The sequence below is a fragment of the Impatiens glandulifera genome, chromosome 2, assembly GCF_907164915.1.
Source record: "Impatiens glandulifera chromosome 2, dImpGla2.1, whole genome shotgun sequence".
In the NCBI taxonomy this organism is placed as follows: domain Eukaryota; kingdom Viridiplantae; phylum Streptophyta; class Magnoliopsida; order Ericales; family Balsaminaceae; genus Impatiens; species Impatiens glandulifera.
This window is the reverse complement of record NC_061863.1, coordinates 52,925,648-52,937,596: the sequence shown is the minus strand read 5'-3', so window position 1 is coordinate 52,937,596 and position 11,949 is coordinate 52,925,648. Positions and strand designations below refer to the sequence as shown.

The 11,949-nt window shown below is 29.9% G+C and overlaps 2 protein-coding genes across 2 annotated transcripts; one reads left to right on the top strand and one right to left on the bottom strand.

Moving 5' to 3' along the window:
- Positions 1–1,338: 1,338 nt before the first annotated feature.
- On the bottom strand, positions 1,339–3,658 carry LOC124928081 (haloacid dehalogenase-like hydrolase domain-containing protein 3). Its single transcript, XM_047468614.1, has 4 exons — positions 3,449–3,658; positions 2,344–2,616; positions 1,984–2,190; positions 1,339–1,888 (listed from the first exon to the last, which is right to left on the bottom strand). The coding sequence occupies exons 2-4, from the start codon at positions 2,599–2,601 to the stop codon at positions 1,592–1,594; spliced, it is 762 nt and encodes a 253-aa protein (XP_047324570.1). The 5' UTR covers positions 2,602–2,616; positions 3,449–3,658; the 3' UTR covers positions 1,339–1,591.
- Positions 3,659–10,032: 6,374 nt separating this feature from the next.
- On the top strand, positions 10,033–11,933 carry LOC124928079 (beta-hexosaminidase 2-like). The gene is made up of 2 exons (XM_047468612.1): positions 10,033–10,822; positions 10,893–11,933. The coding sequence occupies exons 1-2, from the start codon at positions 10,048–10,050 to the stop codon at positions 11,840–11,842; spliced, it is 1,725 nt and encodes a 574-aa protein (XP_047324568.1). The 5' UTR covers positions 10,033–10,047; the 3' UTR covers positions 11,843–11,933.
- The last annotated feature ends 16 nt before the right edge of the window (positions 11,934–11,949 follow it).

Here is an 11,949-nt window from a genome sequence, read left to right as displayed (position 1 = left end):
CAAATTTGACATATTATATCAAATTCATATCTACATATAAGATTTTTCCCATTTTATTTCAATGTGCATATCAAACAATGACTAATAGTTTGTTTAGTTTTTCATTCTAACCAAAACTGAAAATTCACGTTTTCTTTCTCTACAAACTTATGATGTTAACTCTTAACCACTCTTTTGATAGTTAGATTTTTGTTTTTTTTTATCAAAAACTTTTCTGTTACATTTTTTTATCAAATTATTAAAAAAAAAAAAATTAGCACAACCCCGTAATGACCTCACTTTAATTTAAACTGTTTTAAGTCAAAATCGAACTTAAGATATTTGATTTTTTATACCGATTCTTATCATTTGAGTTAGTAGGGTTTACCTTATTGAATTATTATCAAATAATTCAATTCATGAAACAAAATAATAGAAGATCCTTATTTTAATTTTAAAAAAATTGAATTTTAAATATCAAATAATATTATAGTAAACTAATTAAAAACTAAAATGACCTTTTTATTTGGTTATACAAGCCCTGTTCGTATTTGGGTTTTCAAAATAACTCAATCAAATCAATTGTCACTTCACTCTTCCTCTCATCCTTCAAATCAATTAAGTCATTAACCAAAATACTAAAATACCTCTATTTTAAATTATAATTATTTTATTTTATTTATATATATCAATACCCTTTACATTTTTTTACCAAAAAATATCATCAATTCCTCAAAATTATCACCAATAATTACCAATAATTATTTTTCTCTCTTTCCAGATTATTTAAATAACCTGGACCGAACAAGTCCCAAGATTTTAATGAAAAAACTCAAAAACCCATCATCAAACAACAATCTCCAAAACCTCAAATAAGGCTCAATTAGGAATCTGTAAATGATTGAATTCCAAACAAGTCCTTAAAATGAACTATCCCGAAATGATCAGATTCCTCGAGATAATGGGTGGGTAAGTATCCTACTCGTCTTGATAAGCTGTGCCCCACTAAGATCTTCATCATCATTCCCTTTAATAGAAATCAAACACCTTTCAATGTCCTACTTTATGACCTTGTTTGATTAATTTGTTAATGAATTTTAGCCAAAATTTGTAGATAATTATCCATATTATAGTAGTTTATTCTTTCCAATTTAAATAAAATTAAGGGCAATAATTATTTAATCCACCACCAAAGTAGAATTCGATTCAAAAATCTAAAATGTCACGACACGAATTTGAAAAGTGCTTTGACTTAAAAGACCAAAATGTCACAAGTTCGATTCGACCTATCCTATCGGGTGTGATGTTAGTTATTGAAATTGATAAAAAAAAAAAATATTAAACACAAAACCTCTAAAATGGATATGAGATGATTTCTTTAATTGCACAATGAATAATTTCCTCATTATTATCAGAAATATGTAAGAGCATTACAACAATGTAAGCCCTCCATTTTCAGAATAACATTACCCTTTATACAAAATAAGCTTAAACGATGGTTTAGGAAATTCAAAATATAGTAACTAAATCAGTCATCTCAATTCGACCTGCCCAAAGAAGAAGAATGAAATGGATAATAGGGCAGCCATTTATGCAAAGGCAAACAAGAAGTCTAGCAATTTAATTGCTCTGCAATCAGCAGGTTTTGAACAGCGACAAGATCAGGGAGAACAAGAGCACCAGACTCCCTCCAATTCTTAGCATCGGGAGTCTTAAACCGATCCAGTAGCAAAGCATTCATCCCAATACTCTTGGCCGGTATGTAATCTTTTCGCATGCTATCGCCTATATGTAAGGTTTCTTCCGGTGCTATATTTCCAGCCCTCTCCAATGCTATCTGATATATCTTTGGATTTGGCTTTTCCACACCTTCAAGACCAGAGAACACACCAAAGTCCCACTCTGACCCCTGGGGAAAAGGGAAAACAACACAAGATTCAACCCTTTTCTTTATGAAAAAACTGAATTCGTGCAATTTTGTTTTTACCGCAATTTTGTTTTTACCTGATTTAATCCCAAGGCTGGAAGAATTACATCTTTATATCGATACTCCGCATTGCTAACAATCCCCACTATGATGCCTTGTTCTCGTGCCCATCTAAGAAAAGGTTGTGAATCTGCAAAGACTGTGTAAGGTGCTGATGAGCCGAAGGTAGAATATATCCGCCTGAATATCTTCTCGAAATTCTCCTCATCATATTCATATCCCGCCTGTCAGCCACCATCATAACAACAACTACCATCTCATCAATCAAATCATCAACCAAAATACACTCTAACTAAATCCTTTCTTAACTATACTTAAATAACCTGATTTCCAATAACCTACATTAAACAAGGTTATTTGTAATGGTTGCATCTTACCCGAACGAAGGAGTCTCTTACACAAGTCTTCCACCATACAATGTTGGACATCTTGGCTGCATGACCGAAACAAGGGTAATTCTTTGCCATATCTGTGTATGCATACTTGAAGCCTTCATGCATTCGTTTGTAATCAGGACATGGCAAACCGACAGCTTTTGCAGCCATGCAATAGTAATCGCCAAGCTCTCCCTTGTAAGCAATCAGGGTACCCGTGACATCCAATGTGATACAACGGAACTTCGACAGCAACCTCATTTTCACTATTTGCACCTGTACAACATACAAGATTACAGTTAATTTATTGTACCATTTACAGTAAGTAAGATAATACATGATAAAATCTCTAATCCTCCTCCAAATGGTCAAATAAGGAGCAAAAATATGGTAATATAACCTAAACTCCCATCAAACCACGCTTAAAACCAGGACTGTTCTGCCAGCAAGAGCTTAGCATTGTCCAAACAATCCAACAAAAAAAAGGAAGGTAATTTCTTCGCCAATAGAGACTTGGAATCATGTATGAACTGGATAGAAAAGCGAAACAATAGCTCTGAAACTATGCTGAAGCATGAATCTAAACAAGCTTCAAACGTAAAGCAAGACCTGAGGCAACACTGAAACATTGACCTAAACAAGCTTGAATTTTTGCCATCTAATTACAGCAGATATAATCCAAGAATCTCAACAGCTAGGCTTGAAATTAGATATAAGATTACCTAAATCAGCTAAAGACTATACACATTCCAAACCATAAGCAAACAAGGTTGAAGATGAATCAGTTCAGAAGATGACACTCTAGTAGGTAAATTTTCAAAGGAGGACATGTAAACAGTAAATCTATCATTTAAAACCACAATAAATTCATCCCGAACTGGGTATCCGTCACAACAAACTATTCATGAAATTAGTAAGAACTTGCAGCTTAAAGAATGAGAAATAATGAAGAAACGGTGGAAAAAGATCTCACTTTTAGTCGTGAATCTGACTAGCAAAGAAAATGAAGTAACATTTCAGTAGCTATAACTGTAAAGAATCTCCAGAAGGTATCATCTAGCACTCGGAGGGGAACTTAGGGTCTGCTAAAAGGCCCGAAAAAACTAACCTTAATCGGCAAGAGGAAAGAAGTCGTCTTATGATTGGAGAGAGCTGACAACTTGACAAGAGTCAAGAATGTGAGTCGGCCGGCGCCGGAGATTCTGGTGGCTTGAGTGTTTCCGGCAATGGATGAGAGTGTGATGATGAGTCAGACATACTCCATAGCCCATTTAAACGGGATCTCCGTCCGAATACCGTCTGATCCCCTGTTTTACCCAAAATCTGTGTTCTCTATAAATCGCTTTATATTTTAAAATAAACAAATATTAAATATAGTACACACCAAACATTTATATATATATATATTTCAAGTATAAATATAAAATAATAAAAATACATTTAAAACGTATTATCAAAATTGACTTGTTTAGTCACTTTAGTAAATATAATTAATTATTTTTTAAAATTTATATATTTATTAATTAAATATTTATTTTTTTTTCTTTTTTCTTTTTTTATTAATTAATTAATCAATTTTTCTTTTTTAATTTTTATTTATTAATTAATTTTTCTCCTTTTACTTTTTTTTTTATATTTTAATAAATTTTTAAATATAAATAAAAATAAAATTAATATTCTTTCTATTTAATATTTTTTCAGGTTTATAATAATAATAAACAAAATCATCAAGTTAATATATATATATATATATATATATTTTAATTTTAATTATTATTCTTTCCTAGTTGAATGAATTAATATATATTATTATTCAAATTGAATGATATGTTATTTTTGAAGGAACAAGTAATTATAATATTCTAAGTATTATTATCTCTTTAAAAAGACTAAATAATTATAAAAAAAAAGTAAAATAAAATTAAAATAATCAAATATCCAATATTAACTTATGAATAAAGAAAAGTAGATAAATAGAAAGAAAAAAAATTAAATAGATAAATAAAAAAAACTTAATTAATTAATTAATAAAAAAAAAGTAGATAAATAAATGAGAGAAAAAAAAATTAATATTTAATTAATAAATATATATTTTAAAAAAAATTAAATAAGTCAAAATTAATATAATATGTTTAAATGTGTTAATTATACAAATATATACTTTAAATAAGTTTTTTTCTTAATAAATATGTCAATTTTAATTTTTTAAATAAATTCATTCTTTTTTTTTTTTTGTCATACAATCATTGTCACAAGTTTTGATTTTGCAAATTTATTGATAAATATAATAAATAAATAATTTTTAAATCAAGATTTATTATATTGAGTAAAATAATATAATTATTCACCATGAACCTATTATAACTATATATATTGTAACAAATTAATAATACCGTTTTAAAAAAAACAAATTAATAATTTTTATAATTATCTTAAATCTTTCCATGAATTTTGAATCATTCAAAATAATATTAATAACAATTTTTTAGTTTTGTATTATTTTATTATTTTCATGTTTTTGTGACTATTTTTATTTTATTATATAATGTCATGTTTGATCATTGTTTTTTAATATACATGTCATTCTGATTTTTATTTTATTTTAAAACAATCAAATATCATCATCAATTTTCTTAATATTTTAAATAGAGTAATACTAACTCACATCAAGCTATTTTTTTTTTATTTAAGAGATTAATATATTTAATTTACACAATATGATTTAAGGAAGGGTTATGCTAGTCATTTCTAATAATAAATTATGGTCACAATCAAAAAAAAATAAGATAATAATAACCTTAGAAAACGAAGAGAAATAATTAAAATTTTGATAAATCATAAAAGCCAACTTAGGAGTTCAATCTTTAAAGAAAATGAAACAAAAATAGTATTGAGATATATATGGCAATGGTCTATCATTTGTGGAGCTTGTTGAAATCTTATATATGTTGCCTTTAATTCTTGTATGTACATTGATAATTTTTAGTTAAAGACATGGAAAGTGAACCAATCAAATGTTGTGAAAGTGACAAGATTTCAATTGAAGTCCCAAAGCTTATTCAATATTGAAGGTTTTGTGGATTGATTTTTCGAGGTGTATGTTGCAAGGAACCGTGGACTCAACGTGTTGGTTGTCGACCTTAACCGATGTTTTCACCCCCTTGCACGACTTCATATGAGAATGCAATTTCTCTGGCTTGAATCTCTTTTTGCATTGCCTATATCGCGATACCAATATTCACGTTAAACAAAGAAAGTACATATTGCAACTTTACTCATGGGAAACTTACGAGCACTTGGGTCCATTGATGGGCTTATAGTAAGCCGCCTTTTGTTCAACCCTCTCCATGTTCATGTCTTTGTGCTTATATTGTCCTCCATCATATCTGTTATAGTTCATCATAAACTATTAATACAAATTTCAAAAGTTCATACATAACTTGTCACAAATTCTAACAAAAATAAATTATAAAGAAAGAGTAAAACATCTTATTCACAATTAGCATGAAAGAATTGGGATAGATGATCTAATCAAAATTTAAATTGTTTTTTTATATGTAGAAACATAAAAATTGAATGATTAATGTCCTTTTATCCCACATATTTTTTTCTTTTTTTGTGAGAAGTGCAAATATTGGAATAACCCAAGAATTAGATTTTACTTACCCAATGAAATTGTGGTTAGAATCTAACATAATTTAATTTCCAAACAAGTCTATATATATATCAATCCTTCAAGTATAAGTATACTTAAAAATAAACAGTTAAAATATGAATCTTTTGAATAACAACCTCTTAAAGTATTATTTATTTTGAAATCCACCTTTTAAACATTAAAAATTAACTCCTTAAGCTCAACCATTATATATGAGTAAAAATTAATAAGGTAATAAAGAGACAAGAAAAATGAAGGGAAAAAAAAAGTTTGTTCACCTTGAACTTTTGCAGCCATGCGGCTGTTGTTGGTTCCATGGTATCCCAAAAGACATCTCATGATCCTGTCTCTTAAGGGTCACACAATTATAAGGTATAATAATATTAGAACCCTTGATCTCCCCTTTCCTTACACTCACAAAGGCAGTTGGCTCCTTTATGCCGTCCATTTGACCACATCCACATCCCATCAAGTTTCCGAACATGGCGGTTTGAGAGGATGGTGTGACGATATCGGGCTTCTTGAGATTAATGATAGCGATTTGTTCTTCTTTTTTGTTGTTGAAAATGATGAAATGATAGGGTTGATGTTTAAGCCTTGTTTTTCTTGTTCCTTGATTGTTTTTGAATGGTTGGATATATATAGAGGATGGAGATTCTTGTTCAATATATATATATTATTTCCAATAAGACATGACAATAGTCTTCTCCATAAATGCTCATATTTTGTCTTGTATAAGAATGATCATTATTGTTGAAATCAAAGATATTTTTACTAATTTTGAAAATATATTCAGGGAAAATATTATGACTAGATATTATACATTTATTGTAAACTGAATATAGTTATTGAAGTAATGAAAATATATTTTTCTCATTTGTCAATAAATTTTCCACATAGCATGATCGATAAATATTGTTACTCATCATCTCTAAATACAAAGTTTGTTGTGATATTTGAAATCGTTGATCTATAACAACTTAAAGAATACGAGGAAGACAAGGCTTCAAATGTCTCAATTGTCGATAATGGTAATGTTTTAAACATTCTAGAGAATGAATAATTGATTATGGTGCAATTAACCTTACAAATATTTCTCATCATGTACAATCATTATTCAAACTAGGTAATTGGTGATGAATTCGTAATCCTTACTAATGATTTATACTTGGACTCTATTTTGGTTGTCCTATCTTTAGAATATAATCTTTTGCCTAAAATTTAAAATGATTTCTATTGTAACATTGTGATCAGAAGTGGAATTTTAAATATAAGAAAATAATTAGTACTCAAAAAATCTAGAATTTTAAGTGAAGGATTTTACAAATTATGGAAATAATTCCAAACTAGCTAAAATGGATTCTTTTTATTAAAAACATACCCATCACATCTTATTTAAATTATTTTATTAATCAACTACAATATTTATAATTTTTCTTTTCATAAAATATAAAAGAATACAAAATAATTCAATTAATTAAAAATCAAAAAAAAAATTTTAAAAAGTACTCAATAAAAGTTCTATATAACTCAACATCAAACAAACTAATGGTCAAGAAATGGTATCCCGGTAATGCTGCTATCTAATTCCATAACCACTTAATAAAGACAGCCAAGTAATATGCATAAAATAAGATCAAACTAAATAATTGTGAGGTAAACAAAATAGAATAGCCTTGTTTGGATTTTGGATTGGGGTTATTTAAAAAATGATTGTCGATGATTTTGAGAAGTTAATGATTATTTTTAGTAAAAAATTAAAATGTATTAATATATATAAATAAAATAAAAAATAATAATTTAAAATATAAGTTATTTTAGTATTTTGGTTAATGATTTGAGTGATGTAACGTAGAAAGTGAAATAATGTTTAATTTTATTTAAGTTATTTAAAAAACTCAAATTGAAAAAGACTAAAATAAGATTTTGATTATTTTTATTTTTAGCTCCGAGCATGTAGTAAATTTTTATAAAAAAAAACACATGACAATGGTAGATTTTTTTGAGGAGTCATGGGTAGAAATTGAAATGAATAGAGTATGAAATTTGTAGATTTAAAATTAATCAAAAAGAAAGTCTACTGTTGAATTGAATTCAATATAAAAGTTTATGTAGAAGACAAGTTTGAATAAAAAAAAACATCATTATTTTATATCGCTGTCCTAAATTTTATGAGGTGGGATTGTACATTAAATAGTATAATCAGTTTTGTTTATTAATCAGTTTGTTCGATTTTATTAATATATCAAAACTTATTAAGTAATAAATTATACGTAAAATCTGCTTTAATTTTAAAAAAAAAATAGATGGTATCAGAAAGAGGTAAATTAAATAAATAAAATTTTGTCTAAAATAAAAAAAATCACCTACTACTGTTATTATTATTTGCTGTTTAGATATTTATTATGACACAAAAGTTAATCTTCTAATTAAATTAGTTCTTATTTGCAAGGTTTTAAAATACGCGGTTCGACCGGCGGTCCAACCAGTCCGACCGTGAAACGGTTTGGTGAGCGGTCCGGATTTTATCTTCAAAACGGTTACCTTTCGAATCGGTCAAAATCCGGTCCGACCGTCCGGCCTAACCTGAAAAACAACCCGGTTTTTTCCGGTTGGAAAGGTAAATTTTATAAAATTTATATAATTATTATTATAATATTATTATAATAATATTTAATTATTTCTTTGTTAGTACTATTCACTTATTCAATCTATTGAGTTATGACTGTGAGCCTATATTATTAATTTATTACTTTTTATTTTTTTGTTTTTACTTTTGTTTTGCTTTTTTGTTTGTTTAGTTATTACTTATTAATTTATTAATTATTATAGTAGAGAGAAACAGAGAAAAGAAAGAATTATATATAATTATTAAATTTAGTTATTATTAAATTTAATTGATAATTATTAAGTTTGAGCATTTTTTTTATATGCCTAACTAATTTATATATATAATTTATGTATTAATATATTTAAATTTATTTTTTAAAAAAGAAAAAAAATCCGGTTCAACCAGTGGTTTAACCGGTTGAACCGGTCGGACCGAAGTACACCATAAAAACCGGGTTGATGACCGAAACGGTTTTCAAAACCTTGCTTATTTGTACAAAACTAAGTCTATTTTCAATTTCAAATTTCACCGCTAAGTTTAGCAAATTAAAAATTTATCAATTATTCGGTTTGGGAAAAATTAATTTCTTTTTAGTTTTTTATATTACTTTTTCATAAATAAAAGGTTTTTTTTATTGGAATACTTCTTTTTAATATAAAAAATAAAAAATAAAAAATTATAAATTAAAATTTGTAATTTTAAATATTTTATCAGTTTATATATAACACATACATATATATATATGTATTCAGTCTAGTTAGTTGTGTCGTCACATATAGTGTAGTCTACATGTATGTGTTAGTGCCAAGATATCAAACATAATTTTAACCAAGTAAACATAAACACTTATACTAAGAAAAATAATAATATATATTACAAAGGTGAAATTGTATGACTCAAAAGAGGAAACAACTGTCTCACTATATTGCTGAAATATCATACTTAAAACATGATTATTGTTTAAATGATTTAAAAATCACATAGTGTGTGAAAATAATTGAAAAAAATGAAAAATAAGAGAATTGTTATATTATTTTACAAATACGATAAATTAATTCAGAAAAAAATACTATATATTAATGTAAGAAGATGAAAACGATCATTCATTCCTTTGTGAAAATACTTTATATAGTTAAAATTTTGATAGTTAATTTTTTTTTAAAGTTTAAGATAATCTAATAAAAATTACCCAAATTTAAGTTAAAAATAACAAGAAAAAGCTAAATATGTTTATCATATATGACACCATCCAAATATTAAAAAGTGAAGTTTATATGACTCAAAAAGGAAACAAATGTCTCATAGTATTGCTGTAATATCATACTTAAAACATGATTGTTGGAAATATTAAAATGTTTAAAGTTTGAAAACAGCCAATGTTGGAGAATCAATGTAGTGTTGTTATTTATAGGTGGAGACCAATTAGAGCTTTAAATCCAAAATGGGTATCATCACAAACTTGAATCTCTTCTCCTTCCTCACTTTCTCCTTCATCATCGTCAACTCTAGCCAATTACCAATCAATATCTGGCCAAAACCAAGGATCTTCACTTGGACCTCGCCCCATTCAATCCTACTCTCCCAACATTTTACCATCTCCGCCCCTACCAATCATAAATACCTCTCCGCCGCTGTCCGCCGTTATCAAGCTCTGATCTTCTCCGAGCACCACCGTCCGATAGTCCTCCCATACGTAAACTTAACAAGAACAACGCCGCTACAGGATCTGAAAGTGATCGTTGATGACCCTTCTGCTCCTCTCCACCATGGCGTCAACGAGTCCTACGTTCTTCAAATCCCTGCGAACTCAAGCTCCGCCGTCTTGGCCGCCTCCACGGCTTGGGGAGCTATGCGAGGGCTAGAGAGTTTCTCGCAGCTGGTTTGGGGAACCCCGTTGAGAGTAGCTGCAGGTGTTTACATTTCTGATTGGCCTATTTTTGGTCATCGAGGGGTTTTGTTGGATACGTCCAGGAATTTTTATGAAATTGGTGATATATTGAGGACTATTGGAGCGATTAGTGAGAACAAGATGAATGTATTTCATTGGCATATCACGGATTCGCATTCGTTCCCTCTGGTGATTCCGTCGGAGCCGAATTTGGCGGCGAAGGGATCTTATGGAGATGAAATGAAGTACTCGGTTGATGATGTGAAGAGGGTTGTTGAGTTTGGATTGGAACATGGAGTCAGGGTTTTACCAGAGATCGATATGCCTGGTAAGTTTGAGCCAGAAGTTCAAAACCCATATCTTCATTTTGCATCTGTTTAATTATTTCAAAATTGCAGGTCATACAGGATCATGGGCTAAAGCTTACCCAGATATAGTCGCATGTGCTAACATGTTCTGGTGGCCTGCCGGAACCCAATGGGCGGATCGTCTAGCATCAGAACCAGGAACCGGTCAGCTCAACCCTTTAAACCCCAAGACCTACAAAATTGTCAAGAATGTCATTCATGACGTCTCTACCATGTTCCCTGAACCATTTTACCACGCCGGAGGCGATGAGATCATCCCCGGTTGCTGGAAAATCGATCCAACAATTCAAGCTTTCATATCCAAAAATGGAACCCTCAATCAGGTTCTCGAGATATTCATAAACTCGACCCTCCCTTACATTTCTTCCCTCAACCGAACCGCAGTTTACTGGGAAGACATTCTATTGGACGCAGCCATCAATGTCAGCTCGGCCATTCTCCCACCTGAAAAAGTGATCTTGCAGACTTGGAACAACGGTCCGAGTAATACAAAGAAGATCGTGCAAATGGGTTATCGAGTAATCGTTTCCTCTTCAGAGTTCTACTATTTGGATTGTGGGCATGGCGGTTTCGTTGGGAACGACAGTTCTTACAATCAGCCTCCTGGAAACAACCAGGGAAACGGTGGTTCTTGGTGCGGACCGTTTAAAACGTGGCAAATGATATATGATTATGATGTAACGTTTGGATTGAGTGAAATGGAAGCCAGACTGGTGTTGGGAGGGGAAGTGGCATTATGGTCGGAGCAAGCAGATCCAACTGTGTTGGACTCGCGGTTATGGCCGAGGACTTGTGCTATGGCGGAGACTTTATGGTCGGGAAATAAGGATGAAACGGGCAAGAAGAGATATGCCGAGGCTACTGACCGGTTAAATGAATGGAGGTATAGAATGGTTAAGAGAGGTGTGGCTGCTGAACCCATTCAGCCCATGTGGTGTATAAAGAATAGAGGCATGTGTGATACAGTTAATGTACTTTGAGTTCATTCATCTTATTGATTATGACAAAATAAGGGTTGTAATGGTCTGATTTGTAGCAATTGTTGCGGTTTATTGGTAAGTTTGTTTGGGAGACATGGATTCATCTT

Bases quoted from the DNA above. Each gene is read 5' to 3' on its own strand.
- LOC124928079 (XM_047468612.1), top strand. From the start codon at position 10,048: ATGGGTATCATCACAAACTTGAATCTCTTCTCCTTCCTCACTTTCTCC. The intron at 10,823-10,892 runs GTAAGTTTGAGC...TCAAAATTGCAG, and splicing joins ACCAGAGATCGATATGCCTG to GTCATACAGGATCATGGGCT.
- LOC124928081 (XM_047468614.1), bottom strand. From the start codon at position 2,601: ATGAGGTTGCTGTCGAAGTTCCGTTGTATCACATTGGATGTCACGGGT. The intron at 2,191-2,343 runs GTAAGATGCAAC...GGTGGCTGACAG, and splicing joins TAAGAGACTCCTTCGTTCGG to GCGGGATATGAATATGATGA. The intron at 1,889-1,983 runs GTAAAAACAAAA...CCTTTTCCCCAG, and splicing joins CAGCCTTGGGATTAAATCAG to GGGTCAGAGTGGGACTTTGG.